General features: G+C 40.9%; 1 protein-coding gene across 7 annotated transcripts in view; it reads right to left on the reverse strand.

The window, feature by feature from the left end:
• Positions 1-22620, reverse strand: part of slc6a9 (solute carrier family 6 member 9) — an 82555-nt gene that overhangs the window by 39639 nt on the left and 20296 nt on the right. Inside the window, exon 1 of one of the 7 annotated variants that reach the window (XM_021613257.2) lies at positions 7290-7583. The exons of 4 other annotated variants lie outside the window; for them this stretch is intronic. In XM_021613257.2, the coding sequence (XP_021468932.1) occupies positions 7290-7331 (42 nt within the window). In that variant the 5' untranslated portion in view covers positions 7332-7583. Of the gene's footprint in view, positions 1-6468; positions 6788-7289; positions 7584-22620 lie in introns of those variants that run through there. 2 more of the 7 variants (XM_036985957.1, XM_021613261.2) reach the window with 2 other exon arrangements.

The following is a 22620-nucleotide window of genomic DNA, read 5'->3' on the forward strand; positions in this document are numbered from 1 at the left end:
GATTTTTTTTGGTCCTCCAATAATCGGTATCGGTATCGGCGTTGAAAAATCATAATCGGTCGACCTCTAGTTAGGACATCTACTTTGTGCATGACACAAGTAATTTTTGTTTACAGACAGATTATTTCACTTTCACTGTATCACAATTGCAGTGGATCAGAAGTTTACATACACTAAGTTGATTCTGCCTTTAAACAGCTAGGAAAATTCCAGAAAATGATGTCATTCCTATAGAAGCTTCTGATAGGCTAATTAATATCATTTGAGTCAATTGGAGGTGTACCTGTGGATATTCTTCAAGGCCTACCTTCAAACTCTGTGCCTCTTTGCTTGACATCATGGGAAAATCAAAATAAATCAGCCAAGACCTCCACAAGTCTGGATCATCCTTGGGAGCAATTTCCAAATGCCTGAAGGTACCACGTTCATCTGTACAAACAACAGTACGCAAGTATAAACACCATGGGACCACGCAGCTGTCACACCGCTCAGGAAAGAGACGCATTCTGTCTCCTAGAGACGAACGTACTTTGATGCGAAAAGTGCAAATCAATCCCAGAACAACAGCAAAGGACCTTGTGAAGATGCTGGAGAAAACAGGTACAAAAGTATCTATATCCACAGTAAAACGAGTCCTATATTGACATAACCTGAAAGGCCGCTCAGCAAGGAAGAAGCCACTGCTCCAAAACCGTCATAAAAAAGCCAGACTACGGTTTGCAACTGCACATTGGGACAAAGATCGTACTTTTTGGAGAAATGTCCTCTGGTCTGATGAAACAAAAACAGAACTGTTTGGCCATAATGACCATTGTTATATTTGAAGGAAAAGGGGGAGGTTTGCAAGCTGAAGAACACCATCCCAACCGTAAAGCACGGGGTGGCAGCATCATGTTGTGGGGGTGCTTTGCTGCAGGAGGGGCTGGTGGACTTCACAAAATAGATGGCATCATGAGGCAGGAAATTTAGGTGGATATATTGAAGCAACATCTCAAGACATCAGTCAGGAAGCTTCCAAATGGACAATGACCCCAAGCATACTTCCAATGTTGTGGCAAAATGGCTTAAAGACAACAAAGTCAAGGTATTAGAGTGGTCGTCACAAAGCCCTGATCTCAATCCGATAGAAAATTTGTGGGCAGAACTGAAAAAGCATGTGTGAGCAAGGAGGCCTACAAACCTGACTCAGTTACACCAGCTCTGTCAGTAGAAATGGGACCAAATTCACCCATCTTATTGTGGGAAGCTTGTGGCAGGCTACCCGAAACATTTGACCCAAGTTAAACAATTTAAAGGCAATGCTACCAAATACTAATTGAGTGTATGTAAACTTCTGACCCACTGGGAATGTGATGAAAGAAATAAAAGCTGAAATAAATCATTCTCTATACTATTATTCTGACATTTCACATTCTTAAAATAAAGTGGTGATCCTAACTGACCTAAGATAGGGAATAATTTTTCCTAGGATTAAATGTCAGGAATTGTGAAAAACTGAGTTTAAATGTATTTGGCTAAGGTGTATGTAAACTTCCGACTTCAACTGTATATACTGAGATCATGTGACAGATCATGTGACACTTAGATTGCACTAATTATTTAACTAATTATGTGACTTCTGAAGGTAATTGGTTGCATCAGATCTTATTTAGGGGCTTCAAAGCAAAAGGGGTGAATACATATGCATACACCAATTTTCGTTTTTTTTTTTTTTTTTTTTTCACTTCACCAATTTGGCCTATTTCATGTATGTCCATTACATGAAATTCAAATAAAAATCAAGTTAAATTACAGGTTGTAATGCAACAAAATAGGAAAAACGCCAAGGGGGATGAATACATATAAAGTGGTTGAAATAGTATGTAAACATTATTACAAGTCACCAATGTTCAATGACTATGTACATTGAACAAACCAACATGTACAGTGTTGGTCCCACGTCACATGAGCTGAAATAAAAGATCCCAGACATTTTCCATACGCACAAAAAAATGTATTTCTCTCAAATTTTGTTCAGAAATTTGTTTACAGCCATTTTAGTGAGCATTTCTCCTTTGCCAAGATAATCCATCCACCTGACAGGGGTGCCATATCAAGAAGATGATTAAACAGCATTATCATCACCCAGATGCACCACTATAAAATATGCAATTTTGTCACAAAACACAATGCCACAGATGTCTCAAGTTTTGAGGGCGCTTGCAATTGACATTCTCAAACCAGGAATGTCCATCAGAGCTATTGCCAGATAATGTCATGTTAATTTCTCTACCATAAGTCACTATAGGTGCATCTCGTGCTGGGGACATCAAAAGGCCACTCAAAAATGTGCAGTTTTGTCACACAACACAATGCCACACGTCTCAAGTTGAGGGAGCTTGAAATTGACACTCTCACTCTAGGAATATCCACCAGAGCTATCGCCAGGTAATTGTATGTTAATTTCTCTACCATAAGCCACATCCAACATTGTTTTAAAGAACCATAGACAATGTGTATGGCGTTGTGTGGGCGAGCGGTTTGCTGACATCAACGTTGTGAACAGAGTGCCCCATGGTGGCGGTGGGGTTATGGTATGGGAAGGCATAAGCTACAGACAACCAACACAATTACATTTTATTGATGGCAATTTGAATGCACAGAGATACCGTGACGAGATCCTGAGGCCCATTGTCGTGCTATTCATCCTCCGCCATCACCTTATGTTTCAGCATGATAATGCACGGCCCCATATCGCAAGGATCTGTACAAAATTCCTAGAAGTTGAAAATCTCCCAGTTCTTCCATGGCCTGCATACTCACCAGACATGTCACCCATTGAGCATGTTTGGGATGCTCTGGATAGACGTGTGCGACAGCGCGTTCCAATTGCCACAACTTTGCACAGCCATTGAAGAGGAGTGGGACAACATTCAACAGGACCACAATCACCAGCCTGAACAACTCTAAGTGAAGGAGATGTGTTGTGCTGCATGAGGCAAATGGTGGTCACACTAAATACTGACTGGTTATGATCCACTCCCTTACTTTTTCTAAAGGTATCTGTAACCCACCAATGCATATCTGTATACCCAGTCATGGGAAATCCATAGATTCGGGCCTAATTCATTTATTTTAATAGACAGATTTCCTTATATGAATTGTAACTCAGTAAAATCCTTTCTTGCATGTTGCGTTTATATTTTTGTTCAGTATACAGTGGCAGTGACTAAGATTAAGGGCACGGTAATGGGCAGGGGCGTGGAGATAGACTGAGAAACGTCTCTCTCGGGCCCAGCTTTGATGGACCTGTACGGTCTCCACCTCATAGATGGTAGCGGGGTGAACCGTGCTGACATCCATGCTAATCAACCACACAAAACATCCACGCTTGTAATGGCATGACACCCAACTAGCAACTGAATCCACTCTGCAACACTACCGGTCAAAGTTTTAGAACACATGTCTGGGCTCAGCTGTGTGATTTAACACCAACTACCAGACAAATCAATCGCTGCTATTGTTGTACAGCTGTCAAATCCACACCACATAGGCCATTTCAGTCAAGGAAGTTATGTTTGAAAATGGCCTAAACCAATTACATCTTATATTGTATTTCTTACATCAAAGGAAGTTCACATTGGGCAGTCCTATCTGCGTTTATTATCTGCAGTATGTCTGCTAAATCAGATGGAACACTATGCATTGTGCTCTAGTGCTCTATAAAAGGGAATACGGTGCCTTTTTGGGACGAAGCCTATATGTCCGCTGGTTCTTCATACTGATCTCACTAGCAGTAAATTATTTGATTGTTTCTATATAGCAGTGAGAGCATGTCCAGCCAGCTAGGCTGTGTTGTATTGCAGTGTGGGGCTAGCTGCCTCTCCCATCCGCCAGCTGTGGGTCCATGAGCACAGCATGGATAGAGACAGAGCCCACAGCACAGGGAGAGCAAGAGGCCCTGAGCACACATACGACTGTGCACTCGCTCTTCTGCTGCCTGACCCCGCTCTCTCTCCCCCTTCACGTAAACACTCCCACCACTGACTTCCGCTCCCTATACTGGCCCTCTTACCACCACCTGAACCCAGATGGGAGCGCTCAAAATAGGCCAGAAAAAAAGGGGAAATGAATGTTGGATTGGAGTCAGGTGGAGTGAATATAGGGGAGCATCAGTGGTACCTAAACAGTGGTACCTAATTATGGTACTTCAACTATACATTGGGAACTGAAAATCACTGATTTAGCTCATTCAACACCCATTGCTTAATAAAAACACAATTACATGTTTACAGAAACTAGGCCTAAATAGTAGCATACCGTTGGTATTTTAAATCAATCCCATCATTTCAGAGTCCATTTATCCGCTATAATAAGAAGCAATTAATCCCCCTCTTTTGTAAACCGTTGGTGAAAGAACATGAGGGATATTTTCACAGGAGTTAATCTTATTACAGTATTGCAGAATTAGTCTAACATTGCAATCAAACTTCTCCACAGGGTATTGAAGTGAAATATGCAGTACAATAATATAACTCTCGTACCCAGACTTAAGAACAGCAGTAATCTGCTCCAAAACCTCCACTGGGAAATAATTTCTACCTCTCATTAAACAGCCCTCATTAACGTTCTGACAGGCTGTCATGATCTATAAAATCTGTTAATGTATAGTGAAATCATTTGGGTCAATCATTCCAAGCCAAGTTTTCAACTGCAATATTTTCTTGTCCAATTGAAAACTGTTCGGACAAAATAAACTGACTTCAGTGTCAGTGATATCTAGGCTAAATCAAGGCACTTACTTAATTTTGAGGCATAAAATCACCCCACTACAATTTAGTAAATAAAACTGAAATATATAAGGATTAAACAACAATTTGTGGTCAAATCTTTACATCAAAACCAATAAAGAAATCTTGCAAGCTGTAGCCTATTCCCAAACTACAATGTATCATGGCTCCAGACACCAGAAACAATTTCAAGCAGATTTCAAACAATAACACCACCAAATGAAGCCAAACTATCTTCTATTCTTCCTCATTGTTAAAGGATGTCAGACTAAGTCAGAGGTGCCTACACTACCCTACCATGCAATTAGAAAATCTTCTGAAGCTCTTATTACTTCAATTATTACTCAAGCATGCTTTACAATCGCAGATGACCTTAGACAACTGTATTCCTACAGTGGGGTCGGACTACCGCAGAGAACTCATGTAGGCTAGACAGGCTCCTTTATGAACAAGGAAATGGGGCTTGACTTGGGGCTTGAAACAGAAAATGTATTTAGAGAACAACAAATTGAAAAAGATGAAGCGGTTTTAGCAGTAGCCTATACCATAAAAGTAGCTAGTAGCTATAGCTCCCCTTTGGTGCGGAGAGAGAAACTTATGACACATGATAGTCAGTCAGGGTTGTGTGGCTGTATGGTAGGTAGGTAGCTGTCCTATACAAAGCGACAAGGCACTGTCTGTCTGAAGGGTCTGTCGTGTCAGCTGCACCTGATCCTAGACCTCTCTATGTGACACATCGTCCTGTCAGATATATCAGTTCACATCCAACAACTTCTGTCCCTTAGTCAATTAACCTTCTCAATATAACTTCACTCAACAAAACCTTAACCTCAAACGGCTTACCATACAATTCACCAATCAAATAGTATGTGGTCTATATCAACTTTTAGGGATATGTCTATAGCATAGTGACAATTATACATGACATACAGCACCAGGTATACACTGATGTTGATGTTACCTGAAACCTAAACTTTCTGAAGCACACAATATCAAATAGACCTAGATTCCAAAGCATGACCCATACCAGGACTGAATCAGAAGGACATTATATAATTTAAGGAAATAACTCTTCAAACATTTATTGCATCCTTTGTCACAAGCACCATGGGCCATCACTTCATCTGAAGTGTAAATAAACACACATAGATGAGAAGACTGTCACTCAAATCCGTGTACATTCTAATAAAGGGGGCGATGGGAGGCGAGGCGAGGCGCTGACAAAGTGAACGAAGATAAGTCTGCAAATGGCATAGGAAACTCAAAGGTCTAAATAGAGTATTTGGACACACACTAGAACAACCTATGTCATGTTCAGTATTAGCTAGGTCATGCAGGAAGAAAATAAAACCATACATGGAGAATGGCCAAGTTAGACCAAATAGACAAGTGTTATACCGAACAGCCCAGAGCCTTTGGAGAGTTATAGCAATAAATATTGGCTTTCAAAAACATTTTTGTGGTGAAACAGCATTGTAAAAGAAGCACTGTTCTACAGATGAGAAATCTAGATGACTACTAGTCAACACCTAAAGTGCCCCTAGACTACTAAGGGCACAGTACATTCTTTTAGATCCATGGCCGTAACAAATAGACTCTACATGAACTTTACACACACTTCAAAACAAGGGCGTACACTGTACAATCAAAATATACTGTATAGCTCAAAAGAATATTGCTAAATTCAAACTTTACCTACCGCAAGCAATGACATTTTTTCTCTTCATAGAAATGTTTCTTTAAAAGTATATGCAATGGTCTCAACGGCCCGTTTCTTTGTATTTGCTACTGAACTATAGGAGGCTTGCTCAGTCTTGACAGCGGCCAACCAAAGGACGTGACAAGACTTGGCGCTCCATATAAATCGGCAAGGAACAAAGTGCCATAACGGATATCTATATATTTTATTTTAAACAAATCTTTTGGTGGAATTGTTTAACTGACAAGTCCCTTGGCCACTAAAGAGGGGCAAAGGAAGAGAGAAATAACATATGAGCCAACCCCACTTTTTAGGACACTTTTCCCACTCTTTCAGTTACCCTGCCCACTTCCTTAGAAACTATCACACACCCCTCTGCCAGCACCACCAGAACTTCCCACTGCAATTAGTTATAAAAACTTTTAAGTTCCGCGACACGTGGTCTGGTTTTTAAAGAGCTGTATCCCCCTCCTCACGTGGTATGGGGGCTATTGAGTCGTCACAGACACCCTGAATGATCGCAGAAAAATAAGGCAGTTCAGACAATAGGTCGTCTTGATTAATTCAATTCTTTCAGGACCTTGAACCGTCGTCCGGGCAGCTCCACACAATTGCTGCTTTGATAGTTTGGATTCACTCTCTCCCTCTAATTTGAAAAATCCAAAATTACTTTGATTTAATTTATTTTCTTTCCTGTTAGTAACTGTCGGAAGTGTTCTCCATGAGCTGACAAAATGACAACATTTTGCTTGAGATCAAATGTATCACATCTGTGTATCAAATAGGACACAAGATGAAAAGAATGAGAGAAAAAAACTGACCTGGTCGGCTGTACAGGCTGCATTGCTGTTGGACTCTGACATTATTTGATAGTGCCCAGTGGTTCTCTCGTTTCCACTCCTGAGTTCTTCATTCACACCTTTCCTTTCGGTTCCGCAGAAAGAGGGAAAAAAAGAACAGCCTCCTTTTGCCCGGGGTTGATTAATGCCTGAATTATTTTCACCTCATTTCATCTGATGGAGTTCTGTTTCCTCTCTGCCTCTCTCAATCATGCGGCATAGTAGCCCTCTCACTCGCCCTCCCTTCCTCTCTCCTTCCCTCCCTCGCTTTTGCTTGCCCTCCCTCTCAGTGTCCCCCTTCTGTTGTACTTCACGATTTCAGGAAAATCCCCCCCCCCCCTCCCATTCCCAAAAAGACAGGCGAGATCCACAGCCTTTGCCTCTACCTCCACAATGAATGGGTCGTTGTCATTCCAGCACCTTGGCTGAATACAGAGCGAGGGGAGTTGCTGGTTTAGCTGCCTGGAGTCAGGGCTCCTGCCAAGCCTTCCTCAAGAGACTAAAGAAAAAGTGAGGAGCCGTACGCTTCCACTGGACTCACTACCCTTGCTGTCTCTAAATTTCTTCCACTTTTTTTCAAAGCAGCTGCATCCAGACCACCAACACTCCCATTCATGAACACTTGACTCTCAAATCCCTGTCCCTTGACATGGCCAATTCCTCCCTGTATGTAGTGCAAAAGGCACAAGGATATATACCCTTCTCACTGCCTACAGCCCCCTTTTCAAACTCTGCTTATGGCCAAGTCCTCAGAGTATCCAGTTAGTGGGGTCAAAAGTTGACTGACACCTGTCATGGAGCCTAATAGACATTTGATGGTGGCGGACAATGGAGGCAACCACTTCAGTGAATAGACTCCATGAGTTAATGTGATGAGCTGTAGAATGCAGACAGAAAGTATTGATTTCTCAATCAGTGTTGGAACATGACTTTAAAGGCAAATTACCATACCCTCATTGGAGGAAATGAGTACGTACAGACATTAGTTTAAAAAGAAACAGAAAAGTAATTGTGCACTATTGCTATTGTAAAGAGCAAAACAAATATTCCAACAATTAGGCTACTATTTGCTAAATAGAATTTAGGACATTTGAAATTTGATTAGCAGAAAAGTTTATTTTGAAATGAACAACATAATGGGGCAAGTTATGCTAGTAATCAAGGTAGTGGAAATCATTTAATGTGTTTTATATACACAAATGAAATGCTATAAAACAACGTGTAGAAAAAATAACTGGCCAGAGATGAAGGCTAAATCAGATACATTTTCATGCATGCTAAATTCCAGAAATATGATGGCTGATGGAAACCTAAGGGTCGAAACGTTGTATCGGTAACATCACCTGGGAGCATGAACAGCCATGTGCAGCGTTTTTATCCCCTACAAATCCAGCACCTGCAAAAGAGTACCTGGATGTGAGTATGTTCTTCAGCTTTTCTACAATTCCAGAAATATACATGAAAAGTGGGCTAATAATTTTTTATTCCATGAGGAGGAATGAAATTGCTTAGCTAGGCAACAGCACACTTTCTGCATGCTCTTTAGTAGTAAACGTCTGCAGACGAGCGAGTGTGTGGGATAGCAGAATAAATTACACACATGCAGAGCTCCTCTGGGGTTCCATATGAGGCCCAGGCAGCCACAAGCCTGGCGGTGGGGGATTCTGACACTGTAGGTCATTAGAAACTTCACAGGGTCCGCAGCCAACTCCTATTAGTCAGCCACCAGAGAGCCTGTACACCACAGAATAGGTCAGATTTAATGAGGATTTTGCAATGCGCTATTTTGCCTGCCGCTTATCAATAGTTTAAAGGAGAGTGTTGTGGAGAGGGTGACTACAACCATGAAAAGAGACAAGATTACTATAAAAGCCAGTTGACATGTTGGGGAACTTGTTTCCCTAATTGCTCTGTTATGTCTGCTATTTAGCTCCAATTAAACATCACAGATGCCATGTTCTGTAATTGCCCGGATCTGTTAAATGTTTCAATTTTTTCCCCCTTTACAACTACTGCTTGAGTGTAAATTCTAAATCATTTAAACTAACATTCCCACATAAGGATTTGTCATTAAAAAGTCAGATCCAATGGCATAGTCCCTTGGGAAGAGAGCAAGAGCGTGATTGTGGAGTCTGGAGATTAAACTGAGACAGACAGATCTCCCAGGACAGATGATGGGGGTCAACCGGTTAACCTTTTCCAGGCACCTCCCTATTGGGTGTCAGTCATACCCAGGTCATACCTTGCCCATCGCACACAACCCTGCTGCTAAGAATATATAGGCTAACCCCAAACGAGACAGGGAGACGGGGACCTTCCTCAGCTCAGAACTCACCACCACACTCCTCACACTAATGACCCTGAATATGGTAGTGGCGGGGGGCAGGGTGATGGAGGCCATTGGGACAGGACAACTTCCGACTAAGGCATGCAAGAATTTAGAAAGGGTCGTCTGGCTGTGCACAGCCCATCAATGAGGTGGCCCGGCAGCCTGAGAAAAGCCCAGTTGCTATGGAGCAGGGGTAGGCCACAGTCCTGCCAGAGAGTGAGAAAGGAGAGAGAGAGAACACGAGAGAGGGAAGGGGAGCATTGGGAGTTCCATTTCAAATCTAAACTTGCAGTTTTTATTTCCTACTACGCTCCTATCAGAGAGTAGATCTCACCCATTTCAAGCATTTGAGTTGAGTTCTCTAGAACATCAAATCTGCAAGCATTTTTTTGCAAAGGATAATCTCATACTTCTTGAAAGGATAAGCCTACCGTTATATCAGCAATAAGATAGAAAATCTTCCTATTACACAACATTTCAATCTAATAGAAATAAAACCAAAACAAGCCTTAAAGTGGCACAGAATGCTCCCATGTTTGAAATTAGCTGCCTTTGGGACTCTTTCCTATTCAGAGCACGCTGCCTCTATTGACAAGCAAACAAGGGTCTTCAGTGTGGGCTACATTACTACTGCTGACCAAACATGTCACTTCGCAACTTACTGCCCTGCTGGATGTGCCGTTTCCAGATCTCACTCAGTTGGTATTCAGACTAGAGATACCGACGCACGCACGCACGCACACACACACACACACACACACACACACACACACACATATATATATATATACACACACACATACATATACATATATATATATATATATATATATATATATATATATATATATATATATACATATATATATACACACACACACACACATATATATATATATATATATATATATATATATATATATATATATATATTTACAAATATTGCAAAGGCAAGCTCCAACAAACATGACTTTTATCCCACCACTTGACACACAAAGCTTTTTGCTGAAATAATAGGAAGACACATAAAAAAGCCATTTGTCATTGATCTTATTCTGTTTTGGGTCATCTAATTTCTAGTTTTGGGTCTTGAGAGGAGGAAACAGAGTCCATGAAACAGTCATGCCCTTATATTGCAGGCAAGACAAATGTAATAGCTATGTTTTTAATTTTTTAATTGGCAGCATCAAAATATCAGTGCTAACGTAGAGGGACAAGCTACTCAGAGAATTTCCAATGTACAGTGCATTCGAAAAGTATTCAGACCCCTTACCTTTTTCCACATTTGGTTATGTTACAGCCTTATTATAAGACTGATTAAATTGTTATTTTTCCTCATCAATCTGTACACAGTACCCCATAATTACAAAGCAAAAACAGGTTTAGACATTTTTGCAAATGTATTAAATATAAAAAACTGAAATATCACACAAGAATTCAGATCCTTTACTCAGTACTTTGTTGAAGCACCTTTGGCAGTGATTACAGCCTTGAGTATTTTTGGGTATGATGCTAAAAGCTTGGCTTACCTGTTTTTGGGGAGTTTCTCCCATTCTTCTCTTCAGATCCTCTCAAGCTCTGTCAGGTTGGATGGGGAGCGTCGCTGCACAGCTATTTTCAGGTCTCTCCAGAGATGTTCAATCGGGTTCAAGTCAGGGCTCTGGCAGGGCCACTCAAGGACATTCAGAGACTTATCCCAAAGCCACTTCTGTGTTGTCTTGGCTGTGTGCTTAGGGTTTTTGTCCTGTCGGAAGGTGAACCTTCGCCCCGGTCTGAGGTCCTGAGTGCTCTGGAGCAGGTTTTCATCAAGGACCTCTCTATACTTTGCTCCATTCATCTTTCTCTATATCCTGACATCCCCACAGCATGATTCTGCCACCACCATGCTTCATCGTAGAGATGGTGCCAGGTTTCCTCCAGACGTGACTCTTGGCATTCAGGTCAAAGAGTTCAATCTTGGTTTCATCAGACCAGAGAATCTTGTTTCTCAAGGTCTGAGTCCTTTAGGTGTCTTTTGGCAAACTCCAAGTGGGCTGTCATGTGCCTTTTACTGAGGAGTGGCTTCCGTCTGCCCACTTTACCATAAAGACCTGATTGGTGGAGTGCTGCAGAGATGGTTGTCCTTCTGGAAGGTACTCCCATCTCCACAGAGGAACTCTGTCAGTGACCATCGGGTTCTTGGTCACCTCCCTGACCGAGGCCCTTCTCCCCCGATTGCTCAGTTTGGCCGGGCAGCCAGCTCTGGTCTTGGTGGTTCCAAACTTCTTCCATTTAAGAATGATGGAGGCCACTGTGTTCTTGGGGACCTTCAATGCTGCAGAAATGTTTTGGTACTCTTTTCCAGGCCTGTGCCTCGGCACAATCCTGTCTCGGAGCTCTACGGACAATTCCTTCAACCTCATGGCTTGGTTTTTGCTCTGACATGCTCTGTGAACTGTGGGACCTTATATAGACAGATGTGTGCCTTTCCAAATCATGTCCAATCAATTGAATGTAACACAGGTGAACTCCAATCCAGTTGTAGAAGCATCTCAGGGATGATCAATGGAAACAGGATGCACCTGAGCTCAATTTGGAGTCTCATAGCAAAGGGTCTGAATACTTAGGTAAATAAGGTATTTCTGTTTATTTTTAATACATTTACAATAATGTCATTATGGGGGTATTGTGTTTAGAATGATGAGGGGGAAAATAATTTAATAAATGTTAGAATAAGGCTGTAATGTGACAAAATGTGGAAAAAATTAAGGGGTCTGAATATTTTCTGAAGGCACTGTAACGTTGCACAAGCAGAATAAGATTTACTTGGATACTCCATGGTTCATGTTTCCTATGAGTGGTGGGATTTTTAGCTACCCTTGAGCAAAAGTAGGAATTAATCTTATGTTCCTTCTCCTCATTTGATTTATTTTAGTTGATACCGATTTGTTTCCCCCCCAAAAGTAACAATTGCCTAACTATCAGGCTCAAAATGAGTACTGAGTGTGTTCCTCTAGAACATCTCACTGTAACGTCCACAATACGATCACAGAACACATTTTAATATCAGGTGTAGACTGGATCACGGGATGCGTTTAGCAGTCATTCAACTTTATCGTAGAGACCTCTGTTAATTGGTATGACATGTATTTTTTTCTCCATCTAGTCTTCTTTAGTGATAGATGTAGCATCCAGTGCAGTGCTGAAGAGATGTCCAGCTCACTCGTGGAGATGCTAATGTTTGGTCCTATTAAATCCGCCTGCATAAAGATCTCTGTCCCTTATTGCAATTAACTTAATATCTCATCACCTCTGATTAGGTTCCCAAGTAAGTGATGGGGTGTGCGAAGGCTTGGCACATGGAAAACTTGGATAACCCTCAATTTACTCAACAGTTTAGACCGGGAAACAGAAAAGTGACAGCAAGTAGCTCTGGAGAATCTCTCAGGCTGGAAGGACTACATGACACGGAGGACAGAAACCAAAGAAAGTTTTTTTTTTTTAAACTGCCATTATTTGGCGCGACTGACAGCCTTTGTCTGGGCAACAAAAGGACAAATTCATTGGTCGGAAAACAACTTCCTGAGCATTTCTTCCAGTTTGAAGTGTGACGTTTGCTTAGCCTGGCAGCATTCAGGGACACAGGAGAGCAATCTCTAACGCTTGGGTTAACCTGAAGTTTCCATGATAATTTCTCCGCTCCGTTATTTAGCTGGAAGGGCCCCAGCTGTTAATTCTTTATAAATAGCGTGTAGCTCAGATCCCCTCCAGGGAGAATGGGGCTCAGTGGAGTAGCTTGGGAACAAATAGGGCTGGAAAAAGCACACAACATACACAATTTGACAAACATATGGGATCATTGCTGGAGATTAAAGTGAGTTATATGTGACTTGAGTTCGCCTCACGTGGATTCAACAATGAGCAAATTAGAAGAGCAGCAGCAATCGTAGTTGAGATGAAATACTATTAGAAGTGACAGAGGTTTGCGGGAAAAAAACTAAATTCCCACATTTTTTGGAGGGGGAATAGGTTACCAAAAGTTAGAAAATCTCATATTTGACTCGTAGCCTACATACACAGCAAATATTTCTGGAGTAACAATGAATTTACTAAAATCATTCAAATAGCATCAAAATGAATGTGAATGTGTTGGCATCAGCTCATTGTGCTAATGTATCTGGTATTTCATTCTTCCTGCATACTTTCATAATCTTAAAATTAAATTAACTAATATATAAGAGGGGGAAAAACTTCAACAGAGGAACATTTTTGTGCAATGGCCAGGTTGAAGGCCTTGTCTCTAGCTAGGTCAACATAACTGGTGGTTGTAGGATTCTAGGTCCTATTTGGAATTATGTCAGAGTTCCAGGAACCAGATACAATGTAACATACCTTAGTGAACATGTGAATAATCAACAACAACAAAATATATACAGTAGCAGTCAAAAGTTTGGACCCACCTACAACTCATTCCAGGATTTTCTTTATTTTTTACGATTGTCTACATTGTAGAATAATAGTGAAGACATCAAAACAATGAAATAACCCATATGGATTCATGTAGTGTGTTAAAGTGTTAAACAAATCAAAATATATTTTATATTTGAGATTCCTGGAATGTATTTCAATTAACAGGTGTGGCTTGTTAAAAGGTCATTTGTGGAATATCTTTCCTTCTTAATGCCTTTGAGCCAATAAGTTGTGTTGTGACAAGGAAGGGGTGGTATACAGAAGATAGCCCTATTTGGTAAAATACCAAGTCCATATTATGGCAAGAACAGCTCAAATAAGCAAAGAGAAACGATAGTCCATCATTACTTTAGGACATGAAGGTCAGTCAATGCGGAAAATTGATCAGATGATCTCCCCATTTGTGGTTCCCACCGTGAAGCAAGGAGGAGGAGGTGTGATCACTGTCTGTGATTTATTTAGAATTCAAGGCACACTTAACCAGCATGGCTACCACAGTAATCTGCAGCGATACACCACCCCATCTGGTTCGCACTTAGGCAGACTATCATTTGTTTTCAAACAGGACAATGACCCAACATACCTCCAGGCTGTGTAATGGCTATTTGACCAAGAAGGAGAGTGATGGAGGGCTGCATCAGATGACCTGACCTCCACAATCACCCAACCTCAACTAAATTGAGATGGTTTGGGATGAGTTGGACCGCAGAGTGAAGGAAAAGCAACCAACGAGTGCTCAGCATATGTGGGAACTCCTTCAAGTCCGTTGGAAAAGCATTCCAGGTGAAGCTGGTTGAGAAAATGCCAAGAGTGTGTAAAGCTGTCATGGCTTCTTTGAAGAATTTCAAATATAAAATATATTTTTTGGTTACTACATGATTCCATATGTGTTATTTCATAGTTCTGATGTCTACACTATTATGAAAAACCCTTGAATGAGTAGGTGCACGTTGATTCGATTTGAAATGGTGGGGGAATTTGAGATGCTTTTGGTGAGCCTTGGGCATTGAAGGAATCAATTGAAGGAATCAAAGTGATAACTAATGTGAAGACGGGTGTTCCTGTGTGGGAGCCCCGAGAACAGCAGACCCGCTTTATCCCATTCCTATATCTCCCATTCACTAGACAAGGGGCAGAGCAGGTTGAGTTCAAGCGCAACAAATTACCTAAATATGGGGTGAAAAGCCTTTGAAAGACCTCAAATGGACTGTTGAAAATAATAATAATAAAAGAGATGAGAAGATTTAAGAGGCCCGTTGAGGGAACACAATGCTCAATAGCTGTCCATAATTTTACAAACTCGCCAGCGGATGAAAGTGGGTCTCTTTTTTAACTTTGTTTACCCTTTTTTTGGAGGGGGCTGCCATTAAACAGAAGGGAGAGGAAGAAAAGTTGGAAAAAACGTTATTTTCAGCCTGAGTGGTTTCTTCAAATGAAATCTAAAGGCCGAAACTCAAAGGGTTCTTTGGTTGGGGGATCTTTAAAAGGAAGCGCAGCAGTGGACGTGTTTGGCATTTGGTGACCTTCCTCCCCCCACTGTACCTTCGCCACAGTGGCTGCATTTTCCCTGGCTCTGCCACTTGGTGCACTGTACAGTCAGAGGTTCAAACATAAACAGAAATCATGTTTAACTTCCCTTTTGCTCCCTCACACCTGTTCCCATGCCCTGAAGGCAGCACGATTGCACAGTTACAAAGATGTGAACACTTAAGCTAATATAAGTGAGTGATTGACAGCTGAATATGGTCCTCCTTACATAAGGAGGAAAGAAAAAACTTTTGGGCAGACTGAAGTTGTATGGGACAGACAAACTTAACTTGAGACGTATTGTCTTTACGCAAACTTCACATGGCAGGGCAACTGTTAACAACATAAAGTCGTTGAGACCACCCACTCATACACACCTCAATACTACAGTCACAGTCTTGCCAGTTTTCCAAGGTGAGAATGTTACAAAGTAGGCAACATAAAGGACTGAAGCCGATTTTCTAAATCCTAACGTCACTGAGCCTCTCACATTAAACAACAGGCTTTCCTGTATTTATTTATTTTGCTTTGCCAACGTAGTGGTGCGCAGACTTAAGGATGTGGTACAGACAGGGGGTTACACACTACAAGATTCTTCACTTGGTCATGAGGATTGTCGATACCACGCTGTCTCACCTAGAATGAGCTGTGGCTCAAAGAAGCCTCATAAAAGTTTTCCGTCAGACATTCACGCTTGCCATACAGAGTTGAAATGTAACTGACCGCCTAGATTCGGTGTTATGTAGCAACATTTGAAATTGTGCGTTTTACTTTGGACAAAAGTAGAGACTCAGAGCTAGAAAATGGGATATCATACACTGCAGTTGAGGAACAATGGAAAAGTAATTCTGCTTTGGAAGTTGCTAAACTTGAAAACCCACGTTTTGAGAAAATGTCCCTTGAATGTTTTGGTACACCTACTGGAGAGCTCTTCTTTGTCTACACCCATTCAGCATCGTTCACACCCTCTAAAGCCTTAGCCCCACACATCTCTTTAAAGATTCTCATGTGAGTCTATGTGGTAAACACAAACACACGCTATATCAAATAAAAATCTACATTTATTTGTCACATGCACAGGACACAGACGGTGTAAACGTTTACTAGCATAGTGGTTACTAGCATAGTAGCAATGTCCAAAACAGATACAAATATTTAAAACATGTTGTTTTCTTATTATTAGATGGCGCTTACCCGACACACCGACACACCAGCCACATCTAGCTACGTAGATGGGTCACTATTGTCTGGCCGAAGTGGAACCTTTTGTTTAGACATGTAGCTAGCTAGGTAGCTAGCTAAACAATGAACCGGCATAATCCCAACTCATACTACTACCAATACAAACATTGCCATAGCTGTAGTATGAATCTGCAGGTAGCTAAAGCTAAACAAACAAGGTTCAATGTTAGCTAGCTAACATTAGGCTATACCTAGCAATGCAAATGTTTTTCTGATTCAAATAATATTACTACACAGACCATACACGTAACGTTAGCTATCGAGCCAGCAAGCTAACATTTGCTAGCTAACTAACAGTACGCTTTAACTTGCAATAAAAAACAACAACTTTCTGACAAAATTAGAAACATATATCTGAAAATGTAGCTAGACTCTTACATGGATGAACGCTTCACAGCAGACTTGAAACATTTAACATTTAACGTTTTGTTTGTAGATACATAATTTGGCTAGCATTGTGTCAAGTCACTCCGGTTCACACTGAACATGGCGTGTGCAGAAAGTAGACCATCACTTTTTCCAACTGATCTTTCGATAGCGCCTGCTAAATTTAGGGCATCAATGTTGTTGAAAGTAGCACAACTTTTGTAGTTCTAATAAATGTTTACGTTCAAATGCCACTCCTGTGAAGTAGTGACATGGAAATGCGCCTAATTTCCTGAAACAAGTCACAAATATCTAGCCAACATTTTTCAATTGAATAACATTGTTTGTGAACTTTAGAGCTGTAACGATTTGACACTTTGGCTTTGGTTAAAGGCAAGTACAAACGCATACTAGTAGTAGTCATCGCTCCTGCTCGAGAGTCTACACATCCTGTGTGATGGGAAACAAGATCATCATCTCACTGGCTCCTTCTCTTGGGAGGTCTCATTGGCTATTGCCGATCACTGTTCTCAAAACTTGTCGTTGCACATCACGCTACAAGAGCATTGCAGATTTTGTGACTATAAAATCAAACATGTTTGAAAATATTGGGACGTCTGGGACTGGTAGCCCTCAGATTGCGTTTCTAAACCGCTCACATTAAAACTAGCGTCGGTGACGAGGTAGGCAAAGACATGGGGATTTTTGTAAAAAAAAATATTTTAGAAGTGATGATAGAAAGCACTTTTCAAAATCGTTTGACATGCTCGTCACCATTGTATGACTAGAGCCTGAGCGATATGGTATTTTTGGATCCGATACCGATTTTAGAAAGGCAAAAGTCACCGATTACCGTTAGATCTGCAGATATAAAGTAATTTAGAGGTGAAAAGAATTTATTTAAAAAATTATTACAAAATTACACAATAATCTTTTACACTAATTACCAGATACTCTAAATTATGATTTAACAAAATATACAATTGTACATTATTTATGAACATTTTATTTGTGGTTTACAGGATATCCACCAAAAAGCAACTACATCCTCTATAAATACAACAGTAAATATAAAACTTGTTTAGTTTACCTTCTTAGGTACAAGTTAAAGAAGTGGCACTGTATAAGAAGTTCGCAAAAGTGTTTGTGCTAGACCACCACAAGGGGTGGCTGGCTGAATTAATTAAACTTTGTCTCAAAGTAAATCTGAAACTGCACTGTTCACAAATTCACAAATAAGCATTGAAATGCAGTAACATGCTGTTCGTAATGTCACCGCTACTTGTCAACGGCAGCATTTGTCTTGAGTAGATTTACTACAGTGTTTAAAACAGTCAAAGGTTATGTAAACAAACACTTCATGGCAACCTCGCAATGAGTACATTATGACACGCACAAGCTAGCTGTTCATTACGACAATGTTTTCTCACAGAACCCATATGTACATTACCCTGTCAATACAACATATATTGGCTATACATTTCAACTGCAAATGGCTATGCGCTGATGACTGGAAACGTTTAAGCAGGCAAATTCTTGCCAGACTGCTTTTAGTCACACATTCTAATTTAACTAGATAACTAATGATAGCTACTTATCTCCCATGTTAGCACATGGCCCGAATGATAGATCTGTGCCAACTGTCTTGCTTTTTGAAGATGGAATATTTTGGAAAACAAACAAAATAAACCCACTAGCTAACATAATAGGCCTAGACAGTAACAGTATTATTTTTGTGTCGAGTGTTCACTTTGGCACCAGTCCAGTGTTAGCACACAAGTAGCACAGATAGCTAGCTAACTATATTGCTGGCTAGATAGCTAAGCTAACAACTTTGCTGGCTAGCTAGCCTGCTAATGTTAACTAAGTGGAGAGTGTGATGAGGACAGGGCAGCTTGATTGGTGTACTTTTTTTCATTTACAAATACGCTGGCTGTTATAAACTACTCACTGTTAAACCAACATGCTTACTCTCTCTCGCACATTGTGACCTAGGGCTGTATGATGTTCAATGACCAGCTAGTAGAGAGCCCTCAGGTAACCATTGAAAATGTTTTGTTTTTAAAATACCTCAAATGAGCAGACATATTTGTTTATTCTATGTACAGTTGAAGTCGGAAGTTTACATACACCTTAGCCAAATACATTTAAACTCAGTTTTTCACAATTGTTGACATTTAATCCGAGTAAAAATTCCCTGTCTTAGGTCAGTTAGGATCACCACTTTATTTTAAGAATGTGAAATGTCAGAATAATAGTAGAGAGAATTATTTTTTATTTCTTTTATCACATTCCCAGTTTGTCAGAAGTTTACATACACTCAATTCGTATTTGGTAGCACTGCTGCATTTAAATTGTTTAACTTGGGTAAAACATTTTGGGTAGCCTTCCACAAGCTTCACACAATAAGTTGGGTGAATTTTGGCCCATTCCTCCTGACAGAGCAGGTATAACTGAGTCCGGGATGTAGGCTTCCTTGCTCGCACATTTTCTATAGGATTGAGGTCAGAGCTTTGTGATGGCCACTCCGATACCATGACTTTCTTGTCCTTAAGCCATTTTGCCACAACTTTGGAAGTATTCTTGGAGTCATTGTCCATTTGGAAAACCCATTTGCGACCAAGCTTTAACATCCTGACTGATGTCTTGAGATGTTGCTTCAATATATCCACATAATTTTCTTTTCTCATGATGCCATCTATTTTGTGAAGTGCACCAGTCCCTCCCGCAGCAAAGCACCCCCACAAAATGATGCTGCCACCCCGTGCTTCGCAGTTGGGATGGTGTTCTTCAGCTTGCAAGCCTCCCCCTTTTCCCTCCAAACATAACAATGGTCATTATGGCCAACAGTTCTATTTTTGTTTCATCATTTCTCCAAAAAGTATGATCTTTGTCCCCATGTGCAGTTGCAAAACGTAGTCTGGCTTTTTTATGGCGGTTTTGGAGCAGTGGCTTCTTCCTTGCTGAGCAGCCTTTTAGGTTATGTCGATATAGGACTCGTTTTACTGTGGATATAGATACTTTTGTACCTGTTTCCTTCAGAATCTTCACAAGTTCCTTTGCTGTTGTTTTGGGATTGATTTGCACTTTTCACACCAAAGTACGTTCATCTCTAGGAGACAGAACGTGTCTCCTTTCTGAGCGCTATAACAGCTGCATGGTCCCATGGTGGTTATACTTGCATACTATTGTTTCTACAGATGAACATGGTACCTTCAGGCGTTTGGAAATTGCTCCCAAGGATGAACCAGACTTGTGGAGGTCTACAATTTTTTTTACGAGGCCATGGCTGATTTATTTTGATTTTCCCATGATGTCAATCGAAGAGGCACTGAGTTTGAAGGTAGGCCTTGAAATACATCCACAGGTACACCTCCAAATTATGTAAATTAGCGTATCAGAAGTTTCTAAAGCCATGACATCATTTTCTGGAATATTCCAAGCTGTTTAAAGCCACAGTCAACTTAGTGTATGTAAACTTCTGACCCACTGGAATTATGATGCAGTGAATTATAAGTGAAATAATCTGTCTGTAAACACTTGTTGGAAAAATTACTTGTGTCATGCACAAAGTAGATGTCCTAACCGACTTGCCAAAACAATAGTTTGTTAACAAGAAATATGTGGAGTGGTTGAAAAACGAGTTTTAATGACTCCAACCTAAGTGTATATAAACTTCCGACTTCAACTGTATATAATATTGGCATAAGTGGAATAATATTATATAATAATATTGGCATCTGTGGAATAACGACCAATAGAAATATTTCTGTGAAAGGCTAATATCGTCCGATAATATCGGTCATCTTATTTATTGGTCGGGCTCTATTCGAGGTGGGGCTTTGAGTTGTGTTCTCCATTTGGCTGTTCCCAAGAGACGAGCAGGAGAGCAGCAGTCAGACAGGATGCTACTCATTGTCCTACCACATCTAAATGAGGTGCCGAGCAGACAAATGTGCAAATCCCTCACCCCACTCCCTTCCCAACATTTCTTCTCTCAAAGCATAAAAGACATCTAGCTGTCTCGTAAAACGGTCTGCCAAAACCTAATCCGGCTGCCAATTCAGGGAAAGTGAGCCCAAAGCTATAAAAGATGTTAGAGAGCTATTCAAAAGATAAGGCCTTCCTTAGAAAGGTTGGAAAGAGTCAGAATTGGGTTTCTAAAGCACAATTGCAAGCAAAATGATACCAGCCTGTCCATGCAATATAACTTCTCTGCTTGAATAGATAGAAAACCAGGAAGAACAATTTTAGCAGCAAGGGAAAATAAGTATACAACGTCTAAAACATAAATTAGGTTATGTATATACACTATATATACAAAAGTATGTGGACACCCCTTCAAATGAGTGGATTCAGCTATTTCAGCCACACACATTGCTGACCAGTGTATAAAATCGAGAACACAGCCAAGCAATTGCCATAGACATACATTGGCAGTAGAATGGCCTTACTGAAGAGCTCAGTGACTTTCAACGTGGCACCGTCATAGGATGCCATCTTTTCAACAAGTCAGTTTGTCAAATTTCTGCCCTTCTAGAGCTGCCCCGGTCATCTGTAGGTGCTGTTACTGTGAAGTAGAAAGTCTAGGAGCAACAGCGGCTCAGCAGCAAAGTGGTAGGCCACAAAAGCTCACAGAACGGGACTGCTGAGTGCTGAAGCGCGTAGCGTGTAAAAAGCCTAAGATCACCATGTGCAATGCCAAGCATCGGTTGGAGTGGTGTAAAGCTTGTCGCCATTGGACTCTGGAGCAGTGGAAACGCGTTCTCTGGAGGGATGAACCACGCTTCGCCATCTGGCAGTCTGACGGATGAATCTGGGTTTGGCGGATGCCAGGAGAACGCTACCTGCATAGTGCCAACTGTAAAGTTTGGTGTAGGAGGAATAATGATCTGGGGCTGTTTTCATGGTTCAGGCTAGGTCCCTTGTTTAAAGTGAAGGGAAATCTTAAAGCAACAGCATACAATGACATTCTAGACAATTCTGTGCTTCCAACTTTGTGGCAACAATTTGGGGAAGCTCCTTTAATGTTCCAGCATGACAATGCCCTTGTACACAAAGCAAAGTCCATACAGAAATGGTTTGTCAAGATCGGTGTGGAAGAAATTGACTGGCCTGCACAGAGCCCTGACCTCAACCCCATCAAACACCTTTGGGATGAATTGGAATGCCGACTGCGAGCGAGGCCTAATCACCCAACATCATTGCCTGATCTCACTAATGCACTTGCGGCTGAATGGAAGCAAGTCCTTCCCAGAAGAGTGGAGGCTGTTATAGCAGTAAAGGGCGGACCAACTCCATATTAAAGCCCATGAAATGTTTGACGATCAGGTGTCCACATACTGTAGATACTTTTAATAATGTAGTGTATGTAATGCAATATACTGTATGCAAGGGAGC

This window comes from Oncorhynchus mykiss, chromosome 8 (assembly GCF_013265735.2).
Source record: "Oncorhynchus mykiss isolate Arlee chromosome 8, USDA_OmykA_1.1, whole genome shotgun sequence".
NCBI classification, from domain to species: Eukaryota; Metazoa; Chordata; class Actinopteri; order Salmoniformes; family Salmonidae; genus Oncorhynchus; species Oncorhynchus mykiss.